This window comes from Phaenicophaeus curvirostris, chromosome 14 (genome assembly GCF_032191515.1).
Source record: "Phaenicophaeus curvirostris isolate KB17595 chromosome 14, BPBGC_Pcur_1.0, whole genome shotgun sequence".
In the NCBI taxonomy this organism is placed as follows: Eukaryota; Metazoa; Chordata; class Aves; order Cuculiformes; family Cuculidae; genus Phaenicophaeus; species Phaenicophaeus curvirostris.
Window position 1 is genome coordinate 6982732 of NC_091405.1, and position 20448 is coordinate 7003179.

At 66.0% G+C, this 20448-nt stretch overlaps 3 protein-coding genes across 5 annotated transcripts; 1 reads left to right on the forward strand and 2 right to left on the reverse strand.

The window, feature by feature from the left end:
* The first annotated feature begins 3043 nt into the window (after positions 1–3043).
* Positions 3044–5578, forward strand: DBNDD1 (dysbindin domain containing 1). Its single transcript, XM_069868390.1, is given in 5 exon segments — positions 3044–3099; positions 3990–4136; positions 4823–4929; positions 4931–4967; positions 5042–5578. Coding segments are annotated over 5 exon segments (501 nt in total). The 5' UTR covers positions 3044–3050; the 3' UTR covers positions 5203–5578.
* Positions 5579–5901: 323 nt separating this feature from the next.
* On the reverse strand, positions 5902–12976 carry DEF8 (differentially expressed in FDCP 8 homolog). Of its 2 annotated transcripts, XM_069868703.1 has the most exons (12): positions 12954–12976; positions 10860–10976; positions 10694–10776; positions 9700–9849; positions 9479–9620; positions 9232–9396; positions 8467–8594; positions 7912–8025; positions 7198–7278; positions 6949–7089; positions 6718–6827; positions 5902–6628 (listed from the first exon to the last, which is right to left on the reverse strand). In XM_069868703.1, exons 2-12 carry the CDS (start codon positions 10963–10965, stop codon positions 6526–6528), a joined length of 1323 nt encoding a protein of 440 aa, XP_069724804.1. In that variant the 5' UTR covers positions 10966–10976; positions 12954–12976; the 3' UTR covers positions 5902–6525. The 2 variants fall into 2 exon arrangements, with proteins under 2 accessions (XP_069724804.1, XP_069724802.1); XM_069868701.1 differs by lacking the exon at positions 12954–12976 and having other exon boundaries at positions 10860–11134.
* A 1787-nt stretch (positions 12977–14763) lies between these two features.
* Positions 14764–19604, reverse strand: TUBB3 (tubulin beta 3 class III). 2 transcript variants are annotated; one of them, XM_069868700.1, is made up of 4 exons: positions 18632–19604; positions 17351–17577; positions 16312–16422; positions 14764–16051 (listed from the first exon to the last, which is right to left on the reverse strand). In XM_069868700.1, exons 1-4 carry the CDS (start codon positions 19570–19572, stop codon positions 14976–14978), a joined length of 2355 nt encoding a protein of 784 aa, XP_069724801.1. In that variant the 5' UTR covers positions 19573–19604; the 3' UTR covers positions 14764–14975. The 2 variants fall into 2 exon arrangements, with proteins under 2 accessions (XP_069724801.1, XP_069724800.1); XM_069868699.1 differs by lacking the exon at positions 18632–19604 and adding an exon at positions 17757–17826 and having other exon boundaries at positions 17351–17459.
* Between the last annotated feature and the right edge of the window lie 844 nt (positions 19605–20448).

Consider the following 20448-nt stretch of genomic DNA (forward strand, 5'->3'; position numbering starts at 1 on the left):
CCGGCTCCTCGCCGGTTCCCTCTGCCCCCCTCGTCCCGGGTCCCCCCTCTGCATCCCGGGTCTGACCCCCCGCCGGTCCCTCCCGGTCCCCGCCGTGACCCGGGTCCCCTCGGCACCCCCACCTTCCCAGGTCTCCTCTGCACCCCGGATCCGTCCCCTGGCTCCCATCCCCTGCGGTCCCACCGCATCCCCGGTTCCCGTTAGTCGCCGCATCCCGGGGCTCCCCCCGCATCCCGCATCCGCATCTCCCCGACCGCCCCTCCCGGTCCCCGCTGCACCCCAGGTCCTCGTGTGCCCTCCCGGTCCCTCCCGGTCCCTCCCGGTCCCTCCCAGTCCCACCGCACCCCCTGCTGCACACCCGGTTCCCATTAGCCCCCCCCATCCCCGCATCCCGGATCCGCATCCCCCTCCCCGCTCCCTCCCGCTCCCACCGCACCCCCGGGGTCCCCTTTGCTCCCCCGCTTCCCGTTAACCTCCCCCGGCCCCGCTCCCTCCCGGTCCCCTGCCGCCACCGGTTGCCACCCCCCATCCTCGGGGTCCCCCCCGTACCCCCCCCCCTTCTCCCGACTCCCGGTCCCCGCCGCGCCCCGCCCCCCCCCCCAGCCCCTCCCCCGCCGCGGCGGGCAGCACCGTGCGGGGCTGCGGGCTGGCACCGGGCCCGCCCCGCCCAGCACCGGCCCCGGCACCGGGCCGGCCCATGGAGGAGGCTCCGGGAGCGGCCGGCACTGCAGGTGAGGGGCGGGGGAACCGACCCCAGCGCCCATCACCGCGGCCTCGGGTGATGGAGGGGGGGGGGGTGTACAAAGGAGGGGTGCTAGAGGGGGGGCCTGTGCAAAAGGGGGTGCAGGGGGGTGTATGGGGATGGGGGGTACAAGGGGGTGTGTGGAGATGGGGATGGGGGGCGCAAAGGGGGTGCAGGAGGGGTGTATGGAGATGGGGGTGCAGGGGGCGCAGATGGGGTGCAGGAGGGGTGTACGGAGATGGGGGTGCAGGGGGCGTGTAGGGAGATGGGGGGTTGTGCAAGGGAGGGGTGCTAGAGGGGGTGTCTGTGCAAAGGGGGGTGCAGGGGGGTGTATGGAGATGGGGATGGGGGGCGCAAAGGGGGTGCAGGAGGGGTGTACGGAGATGGGGGTGCAGGGGGCGTGTAGGGAGATGGGGGTGTCTGTGCAAAGGGGGGTGCAAGGGGGGTGCATGGGGATGGAGGGTACAAAGGGGATGCAGAGGGTTGTACGGAATTGGGGTGGGTGTGAAAAAGTGGGGTGCTAGAAGGGTACAGAGGGGGTGTCTGTGCAAGGGGGGGTGCATGCGGATGGGGGTGCAGGGGGCATGTATGGAGATGGGGGGTTGTGCAAGGGAGGGGTGCTAGAGGGGGTGTCTGTGCAAAGGGGGGTGCAGGAGGCGTGCATGGGGATGGAGGTTACAAAGGAGACGCAGGGGGTTGTGCAGAGATGGGGGGTGTGCAAAAGAGGGGTGCTAGAGGGTTACAGAGGGGGTGTCTGTGCAAGGGAGGCACAGGGGTTTTTTGGGGGGCACAAAGAGGGTGCAGGGTGGGTGTACAGGGAAGGGGGGTGTGCAAGGGAGGGGTGCTAGAGGGGTGCAGAGGGCTGTCTGCGCAAAGGGGGGCGCAGGGGGGTGTACGGAGATGGAGGTGCAAGGGGTGTGTATGGGGATGGGGGGGTGTGCAAGAGAGGGGCGGGGGGGGGTTGTGCAAAGGGGGGTGCAGGGGGTGTGTACGGGGTTTCGGGGTTGTGCAAGGGAGGGTGCAGGGGGATGTGCAAAGCGGGGTGCAGGGTAGGGGGGGAGTGCAAGGAGGGGTGTGCGGGGATGAGGGGAGTATGTGCAAGGGAAGGGTGCAGGGGGGGTGTCTGTGCAAAGGGGGGTGCAAGGGGATGGAGGGTACAAAGGGGATGCAGGGGGTTGTACGGAATTGGGGTGGGTGTGCAAAAGTGGGGTGCTAGAGGGGTACAGAGGGGGTGTCTGTGCAAGGGGGGGTGTGAGGGGTTATGCAAGGAAGAGGTGTGTGTGCAAGGGGGTTTCAAGGGGGGGGGTGTGCAAGGAAGAGTACAAAGGGTGCATACAAGCATGCGAGGGGTTGTACAGGGGAGGGTGTGGGGCTGTGTGTGCAAGGGGGATGCAGGGTAGGGGGCTATGTGTGCAAGGAGGAGTGCGGGGGGGTGCAAAAGGGGTGCAGAGGGATGGGGGAGGTGCAAGGGAGGCTGCAGGGGGTGTCTGTGCAAGGAGGGTGTAAGGCAGCGTGTGCGGGGCCGTGCTGGGGGTGCCCAGCCACATGGAGAGGGGACAGGGGCAGAGAGGGACAGCGCTGGCAGGGGGGCAGAGGGGTTGGGGAGGGGGCATGGAGGTGTCCGAGCAGTCTGGGATGGGGCTGGGGGGGTAAACAGGGGTCCCGAGGACATGAGGGCACAGTGGACATAGAAGGGGTGCCCAGGGGGGTGCCCAGGAGGTTGCGGGGTGCTGTGCGGTGCCCACAGTGCACCATAGGGTGCCTAGTGGAAATGGGGGTGCAGCGGGGTGCCCAGGGGACGTAGGGGTGCGGTGGGATGTCCAGTGAATGTGGGGGTGCAAGGGGGAGAAAACCAGGTGAGGATGTGGGGTGCGGGAGAAGGCACCCCTGTGCTGGTGGAGACGCGCGGAGGGCTGGGGCGCTTGGGGACCAGCTGGTGGAGCCAGGAGAACCCTGGAATTGTGGGGGGGCTGCGTGGTGACACGGGTGGTGCCAGCGCTCCTGTCCCTCCCATACGTGCCCTGCACGTGGCGGTGCCGTGGCCACTGTCACCGTGGCAGCCCCAGACGTGCCCTCCCGTGGCTCTGGGCCCTTCGGAGCCACGCAGGGGGACAGTGACACCAGGCCAGGCACCGGCCGGGCATGGGGCTGATGCCCGTGGGGTGGCCGGAGCTGCCTGCTGCCTGGCTCTGCAGTTTGACGTGAGTCAGCAGAGAGCACCCTGATGCTGTCCCCGCTCCCCACCAGGCAGCCGGTGAGCCCGAGCCGGAGCGGGGCGGCGTGCCCACTGGCACAGCACGGCGAGACCATGCAGGCGGAGGCCAGAGGCGATTTCTGCAGCAGGGACCAGCACCCCGGTGGGTGGGGGCTCGGGGGGAGACGCGGGGCTGGGGGGCTGCCGGTGCTCCATACGGTGACACCACCGTGTCACCCACCGGGGCTGGGCACCAGCGGCGGCGAGTGGGGTGGGATGGTGGAAGCGGGCAGAGGCAGAGAGAGTCCGTGCCCCCACCAGGGAGCTCTTCCCAGCATCGGAGTGGGGTGGGGAACCTGTTTTCCAGCCGTAGGGAAGATGCCAGCAGTACAGGGTGCCCGATCCCACCTTGCGGGGTCAGGATGCAGTGGAGCTGGCCTTGGGGCAGGGGTGCGGGGGTCACGCAGCTCTGTGTATCAAGAACAGGAACCTAACACCCCTATAATGTCCTTTTCCCTGTCCCTGCTCCTCCGCGTGGGCTTTTTTTCTATCTCCCACTCTGTTATCACCATCCTGGGGGGAAGGAGGAGATGCCCAGCCCATGGTGACCCCATTCTTGTGCCACCTCGCCTGGTGGCCCATGGTGCCGGGATGCTGCTGGCTTTATCCTGCACCAGCCCCAGCCCCAGTGCGCTGGGGTGTCAGGTGTGACGGTGCCCGGTGCCACCCTGGGCACAGAGGGTCCCCTGCCCACCCTTATTGCCAGCTCAGCCCCGCACGGGTGTCACAACCACGAGCTTGGGCCCCGCTGGCTCTTGCAGGGAGACAAACCGCCCCTTGTCTGGGCTCCGGCACAGGCTGCGCTTTTGTCTCACCGACACAAAGGGGCTGCACAGGGTAGGGGGTGCGGGGCTGCCGGCTGCCAGCACCGGGGCTGCTGCGCCATGGGCAGCTCTGCCTGTCCCCCCCTGTCCCCTCCCGGGGGTCCCGCTGCCCCTGTGGGGTCCTGGGATGGAGCTGCCGTCACCCATGCGGCAGGTGCTGCTATCGCAGAGCTCAGCAAGGAGCCGCTGGCCCCGGAGGACCTCGTGGGGACCCCTGTCCATGGGCCTGCCCAGGAGCCCCCCGAAGCCCCCGCGGAGGAGCAGGGGGGCATCCCCATCCCCAGTGCCGGCCTGCTGCAGGTCACCGAGCGCAGACGTGAGTGCGACCCGCCACAGGCAGCCCTGCCCGTCCCTGGGGTCCCCTGCCTGTTCCCAGGGTCTCCTACCTGCCTGTCCCTGGGGTCCATGCCAGCCTCTGAGATCCCTGCCTGTCCCTGGGGTCCCCATGCCTGGCCATAGCATCTCCTCCCTACACTTGGCATCCCTGCCTGTCCTTAGCATCCCATGCCTACCCTTAGCATCCCCTCCTTGTCCCTGGGGTCCCCTCCTTGTCCCTGGGGTCCGTGCCAGCCTCTGAGATCCCTGCCTGTCCCTGGGGTCCCTGCTTGTCCCCGGGGTCTCCTACCTGCCTGTCCCTGGGGTCCCTGCCTGTCCCTGGGGTCCGTGCCAGCCTCTGAGATCCCTGCCTGTCCCTGGGGTCCTCTATCTGTCCCTGGGGTCCCTGCTTGTCCCTGGGGTCCCTGCCAGCCCCTAGGGTTCCCATGCCTGGCCATAGCATCTCCTGCCTACACTTGGCATCCCTGCCTGTCCTTAGCATCCCATGCCTACCCTTAGCATCCCCTCTTTGTCCCTGGGGTCCCCTCCTTGACCCCTGGCTGGTCATCGCCCCTACTCAGACCCTCATCCTCCCCCCATGGCTCCCCGAACGCCACCCCCCCCGCTGCCCGCAGCCCATCCCCGGGGCCTCCCGTCGGGTCCCCGAGCGCGGCCGGCTGCCCGCAGAGCCCCTGAGCAGCGTCTCCTCGCTGGAGGTGCACTTTGACCTGCTGGACCTGACCGAGCTGACCGACATGTCGGACCAGGAGCTAGCTGAGGTCTTCGCCGACTCCGACGGACGAGGAGAACGCGGCCGGAGAGTCCCACGGCGGTGAGCCAACGCGGCCATCATCCTCGGCCTGTCCGTCTGTCCGTCCGTAGGCCCTGAACCATCTGTCCCTGCAGGGCTGCAGCCACAGGTGATGCCGAGGGCTGGGTACCTGCGCTCGCCCTCCTGGACCCGAGCTCGGGAGCAGGGCCGGGACAAGAAGCACCTCAGCGACCCGGAGCTGCCACCAGGACCACCGGACGCCTTCCTGCCCGTGGAGCGGCCGCGGGAGCCCTAGGGGGTGCCCTGGCCCCAGGGAACGGACACGGGGATATGCCAGGGGACAGACACAGGGACACACCGGTGCCGGACGCTTCCCTTCATCCCCAGCACCATTGCAGCCCGTTCCCGCTGCCCAGCCCGGGGTGACCGGGGCGCAGGACTGGTGCTGCGGGGGTGCAGCTCACCCAGAGGCACCGCGGAGCAGCCCCCAGGGTTGCGAGAAGCAGCCTGGGACGAGGCAGAGCTCGGCGCCACGGAGGGAGGCACGGGGCCAGTCGCAGCCGGGGTTGGCACAGACGTGGCTCCCAGGAGCAGGACGAGCATCCCCAGCCCAGTGGAGCGGGGCCGGTGCCCGGTCCTCATGTAGCAGCGCTGTGTTCCGGTAAAGCCCACCGACCCACCGCGGCTCTGCGCATCTGCGTCTCCACCAGAGGAGGGGATGGGGAGGTGGGGGACACCGCGGGACGGGGGACACGGTGGTGGCTGAGAGGAGCTCCAGAAAGGGGTCCGGGGGGAGCCCACCTGGTACCAGGCATCACCGGCCTCAACCCCTCGTGGTGGTTGGGAAAGCAGGGGTGGTCGCCACATCCCCTCCCCTACGGTGCCAACGTGCAGCACCGGCACCGGGAGCCCCGAGAGGACGCGCAGCCCCGGTTCTCGCCCTACCAGTGCCCCCCACCCCACCAAGCCAAAGCAGGGACACAAGTGCTGGGTTGCGCAAAGACGCCTCATTAATGCTACAGAATGGGGCGGGGGGAGAGCAGCGGCCCCACACGGCACCTGCCCAGCTGCCACAGCCCCCCCAGGAGCTGCCGTGCCCATGGGGCAGGACAGGCCCCCCGCCCAGACTCAGCAGCGTTATCCCAGTAGTGTGTGTAGAGGTGTGAGGGGCCCCTTGGCTCCTGCCTCCTACCCCCCTGACACCCAACTGAGGTCTTCGGTGGTCCCAGGACCCGTCAGGTTGGCTCTCTGGTCGAATCACAGTGCACTCGCCCTCCCTGGCGTCGCCCTTTGCTCTGGCTCAGCCGGCACGCGCCGGAGCCCTGCCCGCACCGCATTCCCGCCTGCACCCCGACTTCCAGGGGTGGCAGCCGCAGGCAGGATCAGTGCAGGGATGGTGAGAGCTGCTGGATCCCGGCACCTCCAGCAGCACCACCCTGCCCGTGGGGAGAGGCTGGGGACCAGGCGCAGCGACCCCCCAGGCTGCTGCAGCGCTATCGTCCCTGCAAGCAGAGGGTCCCGGCTGCCCCCCAGTCCCCAAACAGCCAGGGGGCTGCCCGTGTCCATCCCAGGACCCTGTGGCAGCGGGAGGGAGCAGCTGCGGGGCTGGGGCCCCCGCTTAGGGCTCTGCCTCGGTGCCGGAGTCCTGGAAGAGGGATTGTTTGCGCAGGCTCAGCCGGGCGCACTTGGGGCAGGTGGTGGAGTTGTCGTAGTAGCAGTCCCTGTGGGGAGGGGACAGTGCTGAGCCCCCTGTGGCACTGGCCCCAGTGCCACGCGTGTCCCTCCCCGCTGTCCCCAGCACGCGCCGTACCTGTGGAAGACGGCGGAGCAGTCGGTGCAGACAGAGGTGTGGCTGTCGAAGGGGAAGAGCACGTCGCCCTCTTTGCAGAGCTCGCAGACAAAGCCTTTCGCCTGGCAACGCTGCGTGGGGAGCGGGCAGAGGGTCCTGACGATGCCCATCTGGCTCCCAACTAGCCCCCTTGCCTGATGCCGGCACCGCGGCACGAGTCGCGGCCGAGCCTGCCCCACGCTGCCAGCTCACCTCACAATCCAGCTTGATGTGCTTGGCGAAGAGGGTGTGGATCTCCGTCAGCGAGCAGCTCAGGCGCCCAGCCTCGATGTCAATCAGGTCCTGCAGCGAGTACATCTCGTCGTTCTCCACAAAGTGCTGCCGGTCCTGCAGCTGCGGGTGGACAGCCTGTCACCGCTGTGACTGTCACCGCCGCGCCCCGCGCCACCGCTTCGTGGTTCTGGGTTCCCCCCTGGCTTAGTCGCCCACGCGGGGCCTGACCTGCAGCAGCAGCCGCGCCTCCATCGCCTCCTTGCAGGTGATGAAGTACGGCTTCATGAGCAGGATGTCCTGGCGCAGCTTCTGGGGGGGACAGGATGGGAATGGGACTGAGACAGAGCTAAGGGCATTGGCAGGCGTGGGATGGGGCCAGGGATGGGAAGAGGGATGGGAAAGGAAACCAAGAGAGGGAAAAGGGTGGTGGCAGGGGCAGGATGGGGCCAGGGACGGGGTAGGATGAAGACAATGATGGGAAGGGGGAGAAGGATGGGAATGGGACCGAGACAGAGTTAAGGGCATTGGCAGGGGCAGGATGGGGCCAGGGATGGGGTAGGATGAGGATGGGGACAGGGATGGGAAAGCAAACCAAGAGAGGGAAAAGGGTGGTGGCAGGGGCAGGATGGGGAAAGGGAAAGGGAAGGGAATAGGATGGGACGAGGATTGGGACAGGGATAGGATGCGGACAGGCTGGGGACAGGATAGAGACGTTATGGGGAGATATTGCAATAGATAGAGATGTTACGGGGAAAAGGTTAGGCTGGCCCAAATTCAGCCCTGTAGCAGTCTCGGCACCCCCTGCCCCAGCTCCTGCCCTGCTCCCCTTTCGTAGGACCCAGTGGGTGCTGCCAGGGCCTCCATCCCTTCCCGCTCACCCCACACCGCCCCAAGCTCCTGCCCTGGAGGGTGGAGGTCTCCCCTGTGCCCCCCTGCACTCACCCGGATCTCCACCAGCTCCTCCACGTAGTTGAAGAGCAGCGGGTTGATCTCCCGCAGCTTCAGCACGGGCCGCGATACCATCAGTGCCAGGTACCGCATGCTGCAGCGTGACACCTGCCCACCCACAGCCAGCGTCACTGTCACCCCACAGGCACCGGGCTGTCCCCACTTCCACCACCCTGGGGACCCCGCCGCCAGGGACAGAGCCTTGGGGACACAGTACTCTCCAAGTAACCTCCACCCAGGGACCCCATTGCTAGGGACTTAGCCCCCTAAATGACCTCTAACCAGGCACACAAACCTAGAGACCCTCATGCCCAGGGACTCAGCCCCCTAACTGACCTCTAACCAGGCACAGGCACCCCCAGCGACCCTGATGCCCAGGGACTCAGCCCTCTAAGTAGGCACACAGACCCAGAGACCCTCATGCCCAGGGACTCAGCCCCCCAAGTGACCTCTAACCAGGCACAGGCACCCCCAGGGACGCAGCCCCTTTCGTAACATCCCCCCCCAGACCTTGGGCACCCCCAAACCCCCACCCTGCACCAGGGGCACCTTGCGGGGCTCAAAGTCCCAGTTGTGGATGGCGCGGGCGGGCACAACCGCCAGGTCGTTCCAGTGGCAGCTGCTGCAGTAGTAGAGGCCGGTGTAGTCGCACTGCCGGGCCTCGCTGGGCACCCCTCCTGTGGCGGCACACGCATTGGCACCAGCACCAGCACCGCACCATGACCTGCTCGCCCCACACCACGCACCTTCCCAGGGACGCAGCGGGGCCCCCAGCATCACCTTCCCTCAGCCCCACACAGCCCTGACCCCCAACCCCACACAGCCCTGATCCCCAGCTTCCCCCCAGCCCCACACAGCCCTGACCCCCAACCCCACACAGCCCTGACCCCCAGCTTCCCTCCAGCCCCACACAGCCCTGACCCTCAGTTCCAAACAGCCCCACACAGCCCTGATCCCCAGCTTCCCCCCAGCCCCACACAGCCCTGACCCCCAGCTCCCCCAGCCCCACACAGCCCTGACCCCCAGCTCCCCCCAGCCCCACACAGCCTTGACCCCCAGCTCCCCCCCAGCCCCACACAGCCCTGACCCCCAGCTTCCCTCCAGCCCCACACAGCCCTGACCCCCAGCTTCCAACAGGCCTGACCCCCAGCTTCCCTCCAGCTCCACACAGCCCTGACCCCCAGCTCCCCATAGCTCGCAGATGCCCCTAGAGCTCCAACCTCCAGCTCCCTCCAATCCCCAAAGAAGCCCGGCCCCATACACCCTCCAGCTCCCCCAGCCCCACACCCTCCCAGCCCCAGCCCACAGCCTCACGGAGGGAGACGGGGGCGCGGCACTCGGCGCAGCGATAGTCCTGGCTGTCCAGCCCGCTCTCGGGACAGATGCTGAGCTGGTACTCAGCCTGGTGACTGACCTTGGCCCGCACGCAGGGCTTGCTCACCAGGGGCAGGCACTTGCTGTGGCAGCGGTAGTAGCAGCCTGGGAGGGGGACAGACAGACATCAGCACGGGGACAAGGGGGACAGGGATGGAGGGTGGGTTGGAGGGGGTCCCAGCCCCACCTGTGCAGGTGTACCAGGTCTGGATGAGGCCCCAGATGATGGTGCTACACTTGTCACACATCTGCTTCACGCTTTTGCTCTTCTCCTTGTAGAAGCGATGCTCCAGGATCACCCGGATATTGGGCTCATCCTCGCCGGGGTCCTGCAGAGGTTTTGTGGGGGAGGGGGTCAGAGTGGCTCCTCCACCCATGGAGACCCTCTCGGCCCCAGTCTCACCCCACCTTCAGCTCCTGCAGCTTGAGGCGGAGGTGGATGAGCCGCACCACCGCGTCCTTCTGCCGCTCCGAGTGCTCTGGCAGTGCCAGGATCACCCGCTTGCATTCCTCAATGGCCTGACGCAGCTGCTGCACATCCGAGGCCAGGATCAGGCCCTGCAGGGAGGAGGAGGAGAATCATAGAATCATAGAATAACCAGGTTGGAAGAGACCCATCGGATCATCGAGTCCAACCATTCCTATCAAATACTAAACCATGCCCCTCAGCACCTTGTCCACCCATCCCTTAAACACCTCCAGGGAAGGTGTTCCAGTGCCCAGTGACCCTTTCTGTGATATACTTTTTCCTAATGTCCAGCCTAAACCACCCCTGGTGGAGCTTGAGGCCATTCCCTCTCGTCCTGTCCCCTGTCACTTGGGAGAAGAGCCCAGCTCCCTCCTCTCCACAACCTCCTTTCAGGTAGTTGGAGAGAGCAATGAGGTCTCCCCTCAGCCTCCTCTTCTCCAGCCTAAACACCCCCAGCTCTCTCAGTCGCTCCTCTTGTTCTCCTGCCCCTTCCCCAGCTTTGTTGCTCTTCTCTGGACTCGCTCCAGAGCCTCAACATCCTTCTTGTGGTGAGGGGCCCAGAACTGAACACAGGATTCGAGGAGCAGTCTCACCAGCGCTGAGTCCAGAGGGAGGATAACCTCCCTGGACCTGCTGGCCGCGCCGTTTCTGATCCAAGCCAAGATGCCATTGGCCTTCTTGGCCACCTGGGCCCCTGCTGGCTCATGTTCAGTCGCTGTCAACCAACACCCCCAGGTCCCTCTCCTCCAGGCAGTTTCCAGCCAGACTTCTCCTAGTCTGTAGCTGCTCAGGGTTGTTGTGCCCCAAGTGCAGGACCCGGCATTTGGCCTTGCTAAACCTCATGCCATTGGACTCAGCCCAGACAAGAGTGGGCCAACAGCCCCCCATCCCAAAGCACCTCCTCCCAGCCCCGTGCTCCCCCTTTCCCATCACCTCAGGGCGGGAGAAGTGATCCTCAGCCAGTCCCAGGTCCATGGTGCCCTCAGCGTCCCCTGGGGATGGATCCAGCTGCTGGGCTGCAAGGGGGTGAGCGCCAATGGGGGGCCGGGACCGCGCGGTGCCCCTCGCCGTGGGGCAGGGTCGGGGGGGCAGCACCCACCTGGGGTGGGGGTCCCCCCGTCGGGGCGCTCCTGCTGCTCGGGGGCCTTGTCGAAGGGGTTGAGGTGGGCCTGGCGGAAGCGGGCCAGCCGCTCGTCGTACGCCATCGCCACCCACCCTGCGGGACGCCAGCTGCAAGTCTCAGTCCCAGGTCACCGGCACCAGCACCGGCACCAGTACACCAGCACAGTCATCAAGACCTCATCACCAGCTCTGGCACCCTGTCACAAGCACCAACACCCAATCCCTGGTACCAGCACCCCGTCACTAGCACCATCCCTGTCACCAAGACCTCATCCTCAGCTGCACAGCCCCATCACAAGCACTGATACCTGATCACCGGCACCAGAACTCCGTCACCAGCACCGTCACTGTCACCAAGCCCTCACCACCAGCTCCAACACCCCGTCCCCAGCACCGTCACCATCACCAACACCTCGTCTCCAGCTCCACAGCCCCGCCACAAGCACTGATACCTGATCACTGGCACCAACACTCCATCACCAGCATCGTCACTGTCACCGAGACCTCATCTCCAGCACCGCGGCACTGTCACCAACACCCCAGCACTGTCACCCTCCTCCCTGGACAAACCTGTCCCTCCACCTCCCACGCCCGTGGCCAATCCTGCCACCGCCCAGCTCGCCCCACGGTCACCCCATCCTGACACCCTCCCTGTCCCTGCCCTGGTGCACGTTGCTCCCCATCGTGGGGTCCTTGCAGCCCCCTCCGGATGGCAGCACCCTTCCCATGCCTCCCCATACTGCACAGCCCCCCACTACATTGCATAGCTCCTTCCCACACCCCCTTACTGCACTGCACCCCCTTATTGCACAGCCCCCCTTCCCTCATTGCACAGCTCCTTCCCGCACTCCCTTATTGCACCGGCCCCCATTGTACAGCCCCCTCCCTCACTGCCCAGCCTCTTCCTGCACCCCTCCATTGCACAACCCCCCCTGCACCCCCTTACTGCACTAGCCTCCCATTGCACAGCCCCCCCCTGCACCCTCTTATTGCACAGCTCCCCCATATTGCACAGCCGCCTTCCACACCCCCTTACTGTCCCACCCCCCCCCACTGCACAGCCCCGCACTACACAGCCTCTCCCTGCACCCCTTCATTGCACAGCCCCCCCTCATTGCACAGCCCCCCATTCCCTCACTGCCCACTGTCCCCCCTGCACACCCTTATTACACAGCCACCCTCCTTCATTGCAGCCTCTCCCTGCACCCCCTCATTGCTCAGCCCCCCCATTGCTCAGCCCCCCTAATTGCCCAGCCTCTCCCTGCACCCCCTAATTGCTCAGCCCCCCCATTGCTCAGCCCCCCCATTGCTCAGCCTCTCCCTGCACCCCCTAATTGCTCAGCCCCCCCATTGCACAGCCCCCCTAATTGCTCAGCCTCTCCCTACACCCCGTGATTGCTCAGCCCCCCGTTGCTCAGCCCCTCATTGCTCAGCCTCTCCCTGCACCCCCTTATTGCACAGCCCCCCGATTGCTCAGGCCCCCTAATTGCCCAGCCTCTCCCTGCACCCCCTAATTGCTCAGCCCCCCCATTGCACAGCCCCCCCATTACACAGCCCCCCCCCACTGCTCAGCCCCCCTAATTGCTCAGCCTCTCCCTGCACCCCTTATTGCACAGCCCCCCAATTGCTCAGCCCTCCTAATTGCCCAGCCCCTCCCTGCACCCCCTAATTGCTCAGCCCCCCCATTGCACAGCCCCCCAATTGCTCAGCCCCCCTAATTGTCCAGCCCCTCCCTGCACCCCTTAATTGCTCAGCCCCCCCCATTGCTCAGCCTCTCCCTACACCCCGTAATTGCTTAGACCCCCGTTGCTCAGCCCCCCACTGCTCAGCCTCTCCCTGCACCCCCCCCATTGCACAGCCCCCCCCATTCCCTCACTGCCCAGCCTCCCCCCTGCACGCCCCTATTGCACAGCCCCCCTCCCTCGTGGCACAGCCGCTCCCTGCACCCCCTAATTGCACAGCCCCGCATTGCTCAGCCCCCCCATCGCAGAGCCTCTCCCTGCACCCCCTAATTGCTCAGCGCCCCCCCCCTCCCCCGCCCGCCAGGGGGCAGCGCCCCCTCCCCTCTCACCGCAGCGCCGCGCGCCGCCCCCGGCAGCTCCACCGCCCGCGCCCCACCCCGCCCCGCCCCGCCTCGCCATGCCGCCCCCTACCGGCTGGCGGACCGCACCGCCCCGACACCGCCCCCCATCCCCGCCCCGCGATGCCGCCCCCTGCCGGCGGGCGGACCGCAGCGCGGGGCGGGGCCGCGCGGGGCCCAGGGTGGGGCACCCACCGCCCCAGCCGCGCGGGTCGTTGTTCCGGAGCCCGCAGCCCTAGAGGTCTTTGTTCCCAGAGCCCGCAGCCCCATATCTTCTTGTTCCCAGAGCCCGCAGCCCCATATCTTCTTGTTCCAGAGCCCCCAGCCCCGTGACTCCTTCCCAGAGCCCCCAGCCCCACAGGTCTTTGTTCTCAGAGCCTCCAGCCCCACAGGTCTTTGTTCTCAGAGCCTCCAGACCCATAGCTTCTTGTTCCCAGAGGCTCCAGCCCCATAACTCCTTCTTCCCAGAGCCCCCAGCCCCACAGGACTTTGTTCCCAGAGCCCCCAGCCCCATAGATCTTTGTTCCCAGAGCCACCAGCCCCACAGATTTTTGTTCCCAGAGCCCCCAGCCCCATAGCTTCTTGTTCCCAGAACCCCCAGCCCCGTAACTCCTTCTTCCTAGAGCCCCCAGCCCCATAGATCTTTGTTCCTGGAGCCACTAGCCCCACAGATCTTTGTTCGCAGAGCCACCAACCCTATAGCTTCTTGTTCTCAGAGCCCCCAGCCCCATAGCGTCTTGTTCCCAGAGCCTCCAACCCCATAGATCTTTGTTCCCAGAGCCTCCAGCCCCATAGCTTCTTGTTCCCAGAGCCCCATAACTCCTTCTTCCTAGAGCCCCCAGCCCCATAGATCTTTGTTCCCAGAGCCACCATCCCCACAGGTCTTTGTTCTCAGAGCCCCCAGCCCCATAGCTTCTTGTTCCCAGAACCCCCAGCCCCATAGCTTCTTGTTCCCAGAGCCCCATAACTCCTTCTTCCTAGAGCCCCCAGCCCCATAGATCTTTGTTCCCAGAGCCACCATCCCCACAGGTCTTTGTTCTCAGAGCCCCCAGCCCCATAGCTTCTTGTTCCCAGAACCCCCAGCCCCATAACTCCTTCTTCCTGGAGCCACCAGCCCCATGGCTTCTTCTTCCTGGAGCCCCCAGCCCCACAGATCTTTGTTCCCACAGCCACTAGCCCCATAGATCTTTGTTCCCAGAGCCACCAGCCCCATAGGTTCTTGTTCCTATAGCCCCCATCTCTACAGCCCCTGGTCCCCATACCCTCCAGCCCCATAGCTCCTTGCACTCAGAGCCTCCACCCACTTTGTCCATTGTTCCTACAGTCCCAACCCCCATAGTCCCCAGCCCCATAGCTCCTCTCTCCCGGAGCCCCCAGCCCATTCCTTTGCCCAGCACCCAGGCTGGAGTTAAGGGGCTCAGGGTTGTTTGGGCTGGGGGTGACCTGGATCCCCCAGCCTTTGCCTCACTTTTGGGGCCGAGGGAGCCCCTTGGGTTGTGGGGACAAAGGAGCGACACCCTCCTGGCGCAGAGAGGGGGCGGCCACCACCTCCCACCTGAGCATGGAGAAGGGTGACAGTGGGGACAAAGTCACAGCCCCCCTCCTGGGCAAGGGGTGCTGGCCGCGTGGGGCAGGAGGCTGTGGGGCAGCCTGGGGGTGCTCAGGGGCTGATGTGGGGGACAAGATCCCCGATCATCCCCTTTGGTGAGAGTGGCTGGGAGGGGGCTGAGCCCCTGAGCTGCCCCCACCAGAGGGTGTGCATCTCCCCCACCCCTGGAGCCGCAGACGGGTGGTACCTGGACAGCAATAAATTTATTAAGTATTCAAAAAAAATAATAGACACGAACCAGTAAAAAACGAAAAGGGGGGAGGCAGGAGGGCAGGAGAGGCGGCCGAGCCGGCTCAAGGGGGGACAGGGTCAGGAGACACCGAAGGGACACGCGGGGAGGGCCCAGCCGAGGGGCAGCAGCGCGAAGCCAGGGTGGCTGCGGGCAGCAGGGCGGCACTGGGGCATCACTTGGCGCCCTGCGCCTCTGACTCCTCCTCGTCGTCCTCATACATTTCACCCTCCTCCTCAGCCGTGGCGTCCTGGTACTGCTGGTACTCGGACACCAGGTCATTCATGTTGCTCTCGGCTTCGGTGAACTCCATCTCGTCCATCCCCTCGCCCGTGTACCAGTGGAGGAAGGCTTTGCGGCGGAACATGGCCGTGAACTGCTCCGAGATGCGTTTGAAGAGCTCCTGGATGGCTGTGCTGTTGCCAATGAAGGTGGAGGACATCTTCAGCCCCCGGGGAGGGATGTCACAGACAGCCACCTTGACATTGTTGGGGATCCACTCCACAAAGTAGGAGCTGTTCTTGCTCTGGATGGCCAACATCTGCTCGTCCACCTCCTTCATGGACATGCGGCCCCGGAAGACGGTGGCCACAGTGAGGTAGCGGCCATGGCGAGGGTCACAGGCAGCCATCATGTTCTTGGCATCAAACATCTGCTGGGTGAGCTCAGGGACGGTGAGGGCACGGTACTGCTGGCTGCCACGAGCCGTCAGCGGGGCGAAGCCTGGCATGAAGAAGTGGAGACGTGGGAAGGGCACCATGTTGACGGCCAACTTGCGCAGGTCAGCATTGAGCTGGCCGGGGAAACGGAGAGAGGTGGTGACACCGCTCATGGTGGCCGAGACAAGGTGATTGAGGTCGCCATAAGTGGGAGTGGCCAGCTTGAGGGTGCGGAAGCAGATGTCATAGAGAGCTTCATTATCGATGCAGTAGGTTTCATCTGTGTTCTCCACCAGTTGGTGGATGGAGAGCGTGGCGTTGTAGGGCTCCACCACTGTGTCTGACACCTTGGGAGACGGCACCACGCTGAAAGTGTTCATGATGCGGTCAGGATACTCCTCCCGCACCTTGCTGATGAGGAGGGTGCCCATGCCGGAGCCGGTGCCACCACCCAGCGAGTGGGTCAGCTGGAAGCCCTGCAGGCAGTCGCAGTTCTCGCATTCCTTCCGTACCACGTCCAGCACCGAGTCTACCAGCTCGGCCCCTTCTGTGTAGTGGCCCTTGGCCCAGTTGTTCCCAGCCCCACTCTGCCCTGTCAGGGGGAAAAAGAGGCACCCGATGGCCGCTGGCACCCCACGCCCACACCGGGGAGGGGACGGGTGCTGCCAGCGGCAGCATCGGCAAGATCTGAAGCCAGGGTGGGGTGGGAAGTGGAAACCACAAGTGTTTGGCAGCATGCTGGATGTGCCAAACCCCGCGGCACAGGTGGGGATGCACCCGCCGAGCGCCCCAGGGATGGCGACGCTCTGGGAGGGGTCCCAGGCAACAGCGTCCCCTTCCCCAGGGACCTACCGAAGATGAAGTTGTCGGGGCGGAAGAGGTGGCCAAAGGCACCGGAGCGCACGCTGTCCATCGTCCCCGGCTCCAGGTCCACCAGGATGGCGCGAGGCACGTACTTGTGAGCTGCAAGAGACCCCGTGCCAGGAGAGGACCTGCCACTCCCTGAGCCCCCACCCCACAGGCTCCCACCAGACTTAGGGGGTGTGTGTCCCCACACCACGGGGCCCCATGGGGCTGGGTGCACGTGTTACCCCCCAACACCCTGCGGGGTCCCATGGAGGTGGGTGCACATCATGGCCCCCCCAGAACACAAAGTCCCCATGGGGCTGGGTGCATCTGTGTCCCCTCTACACTGCAGGGTCTCACAGGACTGGATTCACGTGCGTGTGTGTCCCCCAAAGCACGGGGTCCCTGAGGGCTGGATGCTCACTTCTCCCCCCACATGGTCCCACAGGGCTGGGTGCAAACACTCCCTCCCTCTCCAAATGACAGTGTCCCATGGGTCTGGGTGCATGTGTCACAGACCCTTCTCCTCCAGAGCTGGGTGCATGTGTTATGTCCCCCCCAAAAGCCCAGGATCCCCATGGGGCTGGGTACATGTGTTATACCCCTCCAAAAGCATGTGTTATATCCCCCCAAAAGCCCAGGGTCCCCATGGGGGTGGGTGCATGTATTATATCTCCCCAAAAGCCCAGGGTCCCCCCAAAAAGCCCAAGGTCCCTGTGGGGGTGTGTGCATGTGTTATACCCCCCCAGAAGCCCAGGGTCCCCATGGGGGTGGGTGCATGTGTTATATCTCCCCAAAAGCCCAGGGTCCCCCCCCAAAAGCCCAGGGTCCCCGTGGGGGTGGGTGCACGTGTGTGCTCCCCTCAAACCACAGGGTTCCGCAGGGTGGGGTGAGAAGCAGACACGTGCACCGAGGGCCCCTCTGGGTGGGGACACCTGCAGCTCCCCAGGAGGGGTGGGAGCAGCCCCCAGACCTGCCCGCACCAGGAGGACAGGGAGAGGGGCTCCCCCCGTCCCCGCCACCGCCCGGGGTGGGGGTCGCTTACAGGAGGCCTCATTGTAGTAGACGCTGATGCGCTCCAGCTGCAGGTCGGAGTCCCCCACGTAGTTGCCGCTGGGGTCGATGCCGTGTTCGTCGCTGATCACCTCCCAGAACTGGGGGGGCACAAGGTTCGAGGTGGGGAGGGGGGGTTTGGGGGGTGCCGGGGGGAGCACGGGGACCGCGCCCCGCTTGGGGCGGGCGGCGCCCCCTGGCGGCGGGGCGGGGCGGGCGCTGTCCGCGGTGCTGAACAAAGGCGCGGGGCGGGGCCCTTTGTCCGCCCGGGGCGGCGGGAGCGGGGCGGGGGGGGGGAGGATGATGAGGAGGAGGATGAGGAGGATGAGGATGAAGATGAGGATGAGGAAGGGGGGGGGGGTGTCTTTGTCCGCCGCTCGGAGCGGCTCCGCCGTTACCTTGGCGCCGATCTGGTTGCCGCATTGCCCCGCCTGGATGTGGACGATCTCTCTCATGGTGCCGCCGGGCCGGGATTTTATTTACAAAAAAAAAAAAAAAAAAAAAATATCCGGGATCGGGAAGAAGAGGAGCGGAGCGGAGCCGGCACCGGGGAGCGCGGGGGGCGGCACCGGCACCGCCGCCTCCTTTATAGGCGCCCGGCGCCGCACCGGGCCGGGCCCTGACGTCAGCGCCGCCCCGCAGCCAATCAGCCCCCGCCGCAGCGATGCCACAGCCCCTGCGGCACCGGCACCGGCGCCCGACCCCGCCGGGACCCCCGGGGACAAGGAGCCGGCAGCGGGGACACGGGCGGGACCCGCCCCGGCCCCGCACGGGGACCCCCGGCGGCGGGGGGGGGGACGGGAGGGAGCCGCCCCGGGCATCCCCGGGACCCGCCGGGGCGCGGACCCCGGCCCCGGGGAAACGGGAGGGGCCCCCGTGGCGGGTGGGGAGGGGTCTCGGGAGGGACGAGGGCAGCCCAGCCCGGGCTTGGGGCGGGGACGGGGGGGCCTGGGCGCCAGGAGCCCCCGCGGGGCCGGGGGGCGCGGCCGAGAACAAAGGAGGCGGCGAGGGGGGCTTTGTCCGGAGCTCCGGGGACGCCCCAACGCCCCATCGGTCCCTCCCGGGAACCGGGAACGACTGAGCTTGGGAATAAACGGTGCGGGGCAGCGAGGGCCGGGGAGCCCGGGGGCTGCCACAGCATCTCTGCAAAGAGCCTTTATTGGGTACCACGCGCCCATCAGCGCGGAGCGGGACGCCCCACATCCCGTCCTGTCCGTACGTCCCTCTGTCCATCTGTCCGTCTGTCCGGGCGCGGCCGCGTCCCGCTCCCTACCAGGAGCACAGAACCAGCTCCCGCAGCGTCCGCCGGAGCTCCTGGCTCCGGAAGGCGTAGATGAGGGGATCGACCACCGAGTTGCAGATAATGAGGATGAGGAAGAGGTTAAAGTAGCTGAAGAAGCAGGTGCAGAAGGGGTTGGTGGGGCAGGTGACAATAAGGACGAGGTGGAAGAAGAAGGGCCCCCAGCAGATGAAGAAGACGCCCAGGAGGATGGTGAGCGTGACAGCGCCCTTCAGGCTGCTGCTGCGGTAGACGGTGGGCTGCTTCTGCTGGCTGGAGATGCTGCGGAGGTGCTGGCAGGCCAGGGTGAACATGTGGATGTAGAGCACCAGCATGAGGACCAGCATGAAGAGGAAGAAGCCGATGAGGCAGAGGAGGATAGCGTTGTTGCGGTAGTAGGTGATGAAGATGGTGCTGGAGACGGTGCTGGCCAGCCAGATGCTGGCCATGGTCACCACAGCCCGTTGTAGCGTCATGATGCTGTGGTAGCGCAGGGCGTAGAAGATGGTGATGTAGCGATCCACGGCGATGACCCCCAGGAAGGAGAGGGACGAGACGACAGAGCTGCAGATGAGCATGTCGATGACATTGTCCATGTGGCGGACGATGCTGGCGTGGATCACCAGCACGCCGTGCTCCATCAGCAGCATGAACAGCGTCTCCACCAGGTTGCTGACGCTCACCAGCATGTCAGAGATGGCCAGGCAGCAGATGAAATAGTACATGGGCGAGTGCAGGTTCCTGTTCTTCAGGATGGCGGCCACCACCAGCAGGTTCTCCACCAGGCTCACCAGGCCCAGCGTGAGGAAGAGTTCATTGGGGACATGGAGCCCCTGGCACCATGTGCTGCTGGTCCCGGCCGTGACGTTGCTCTGGTTGCCGTCACTGGCGTTCCAGGGCTCCCGCAGCAGACGCAGGGGGGCAAGCGCTGACATGGTCCCCACCTCAGCCCCAGGGTCTTCCCGGCTGGGGGCTGAGACCCCGGGCCCCCCGCAGCACCCCCCAAGTCCCTCGTCTGCCCTGCCAGCGCTCCCGCAGTGCCCAGCGGCGAGGCTGAGGGGACGCAGAGCTCCTGGGGACAAGGGGTCCCGCTGGGAACGCTTTGCCAAGCCCTTCGGTGTCACGGCTGCCCTGCTTGACAGCCCTGCCCGGTGTCCCTGCAGCCGCGCGCCCGCCAGCCCAGGGTGATAGGAAAGAAAGGGCCCTTTCTCTCCCCCACTTTAAAGCCAGCTCCTGCAGCTCCTCCTCCGGAGGAGGGTGGGCACCCACATGACCATGGCACCCCTGCCGCGAAGGGAGCTGCTGGAGAGGCTGGGGTTGCCAAATCCCTGGTATGGACCTGGGGAGCCCACATGCTCGCGGTCACCGTGTGCCATGGGGTCCCGTGAGCCCTGCCGGAGGGTCCATGCACCTCAGGGTGCCATGTGCCATAGGGATCCTCGGTGTCCTGGTGGTCCAGGTACCTTGGGGTCCCCAAGCGTCCTGTGGGCCCTGCGGGGGGATCCCTGCACCCTGGGGGACTGTGTGTCCTGGGGATCCTATGTGTCCTGCAGGGCTGTGTGCACCGGGAGGGTCCCTGGGGACCCTGGTGGAACCCTCCCCACTGCAGGCGCCAAGCAGCCCCTCCTGGCCTCCGCACGTGGGCCTGGGAGCTCCGTACCCCACACTGGCACCACTGGCCTTGCCTGAGCCAGTCCAAGGAAGGTGTTTTTCCATGAGGTGGGCAATGGGCGCAATAGCGATGGTCAAAAGCACAATGAATGGGACGCTGTGCCCGCAGCCCAGCAAAGCCCAGTGCCAGAGGGAGCCCA

Bases quoted from the DNA above. Each gene is read 5' to 3' on its own strand.
- TUBB3 (XM_069868700.1), bottom strand. From the start codon at position 19,572: ATGTCAGCGCTTGCCCCCCTGCGTCTGCTGCGGGAGCCCTGGAACGCC. The intron at 17,578-18,631 runs GTAGGGAGCGGG...CACCGCGGACAG, and splicing joins GAGCTGGTTCTGTGCTCCTG to CGCCCGCCCCGCCCCGCCGC. The intron at 16,423-17,350 runs GTAAGCGACCCC...GGTCTCTTGCAG, and splicing joins CTACTACAATGAGGCCTCCT to CTCACAAGTACGTGCCTCGC.
- DEF8 (XM_069868703.1), bottom strand. From the start codon at position 10,965: ATGGCGTACGACGAGCGGCTGGCCCGCTTCCGCCAGGCCCACCTCAAC. The intron at 9,397-9,478 runs GTGGGGCTGGGA...TCCCCCTCCCAG, and splicing joins GACCTGGTACACCTGCACAG to GCTGCTACTACCGCTGCCAC. The intron at 6,629-6,717 runs GTACGGCGCGTG...CCCTCCCCACAG, and splicing joins TGCTCCGCCGTCTTCCACAG to GGACTGCTACTACGACAACT.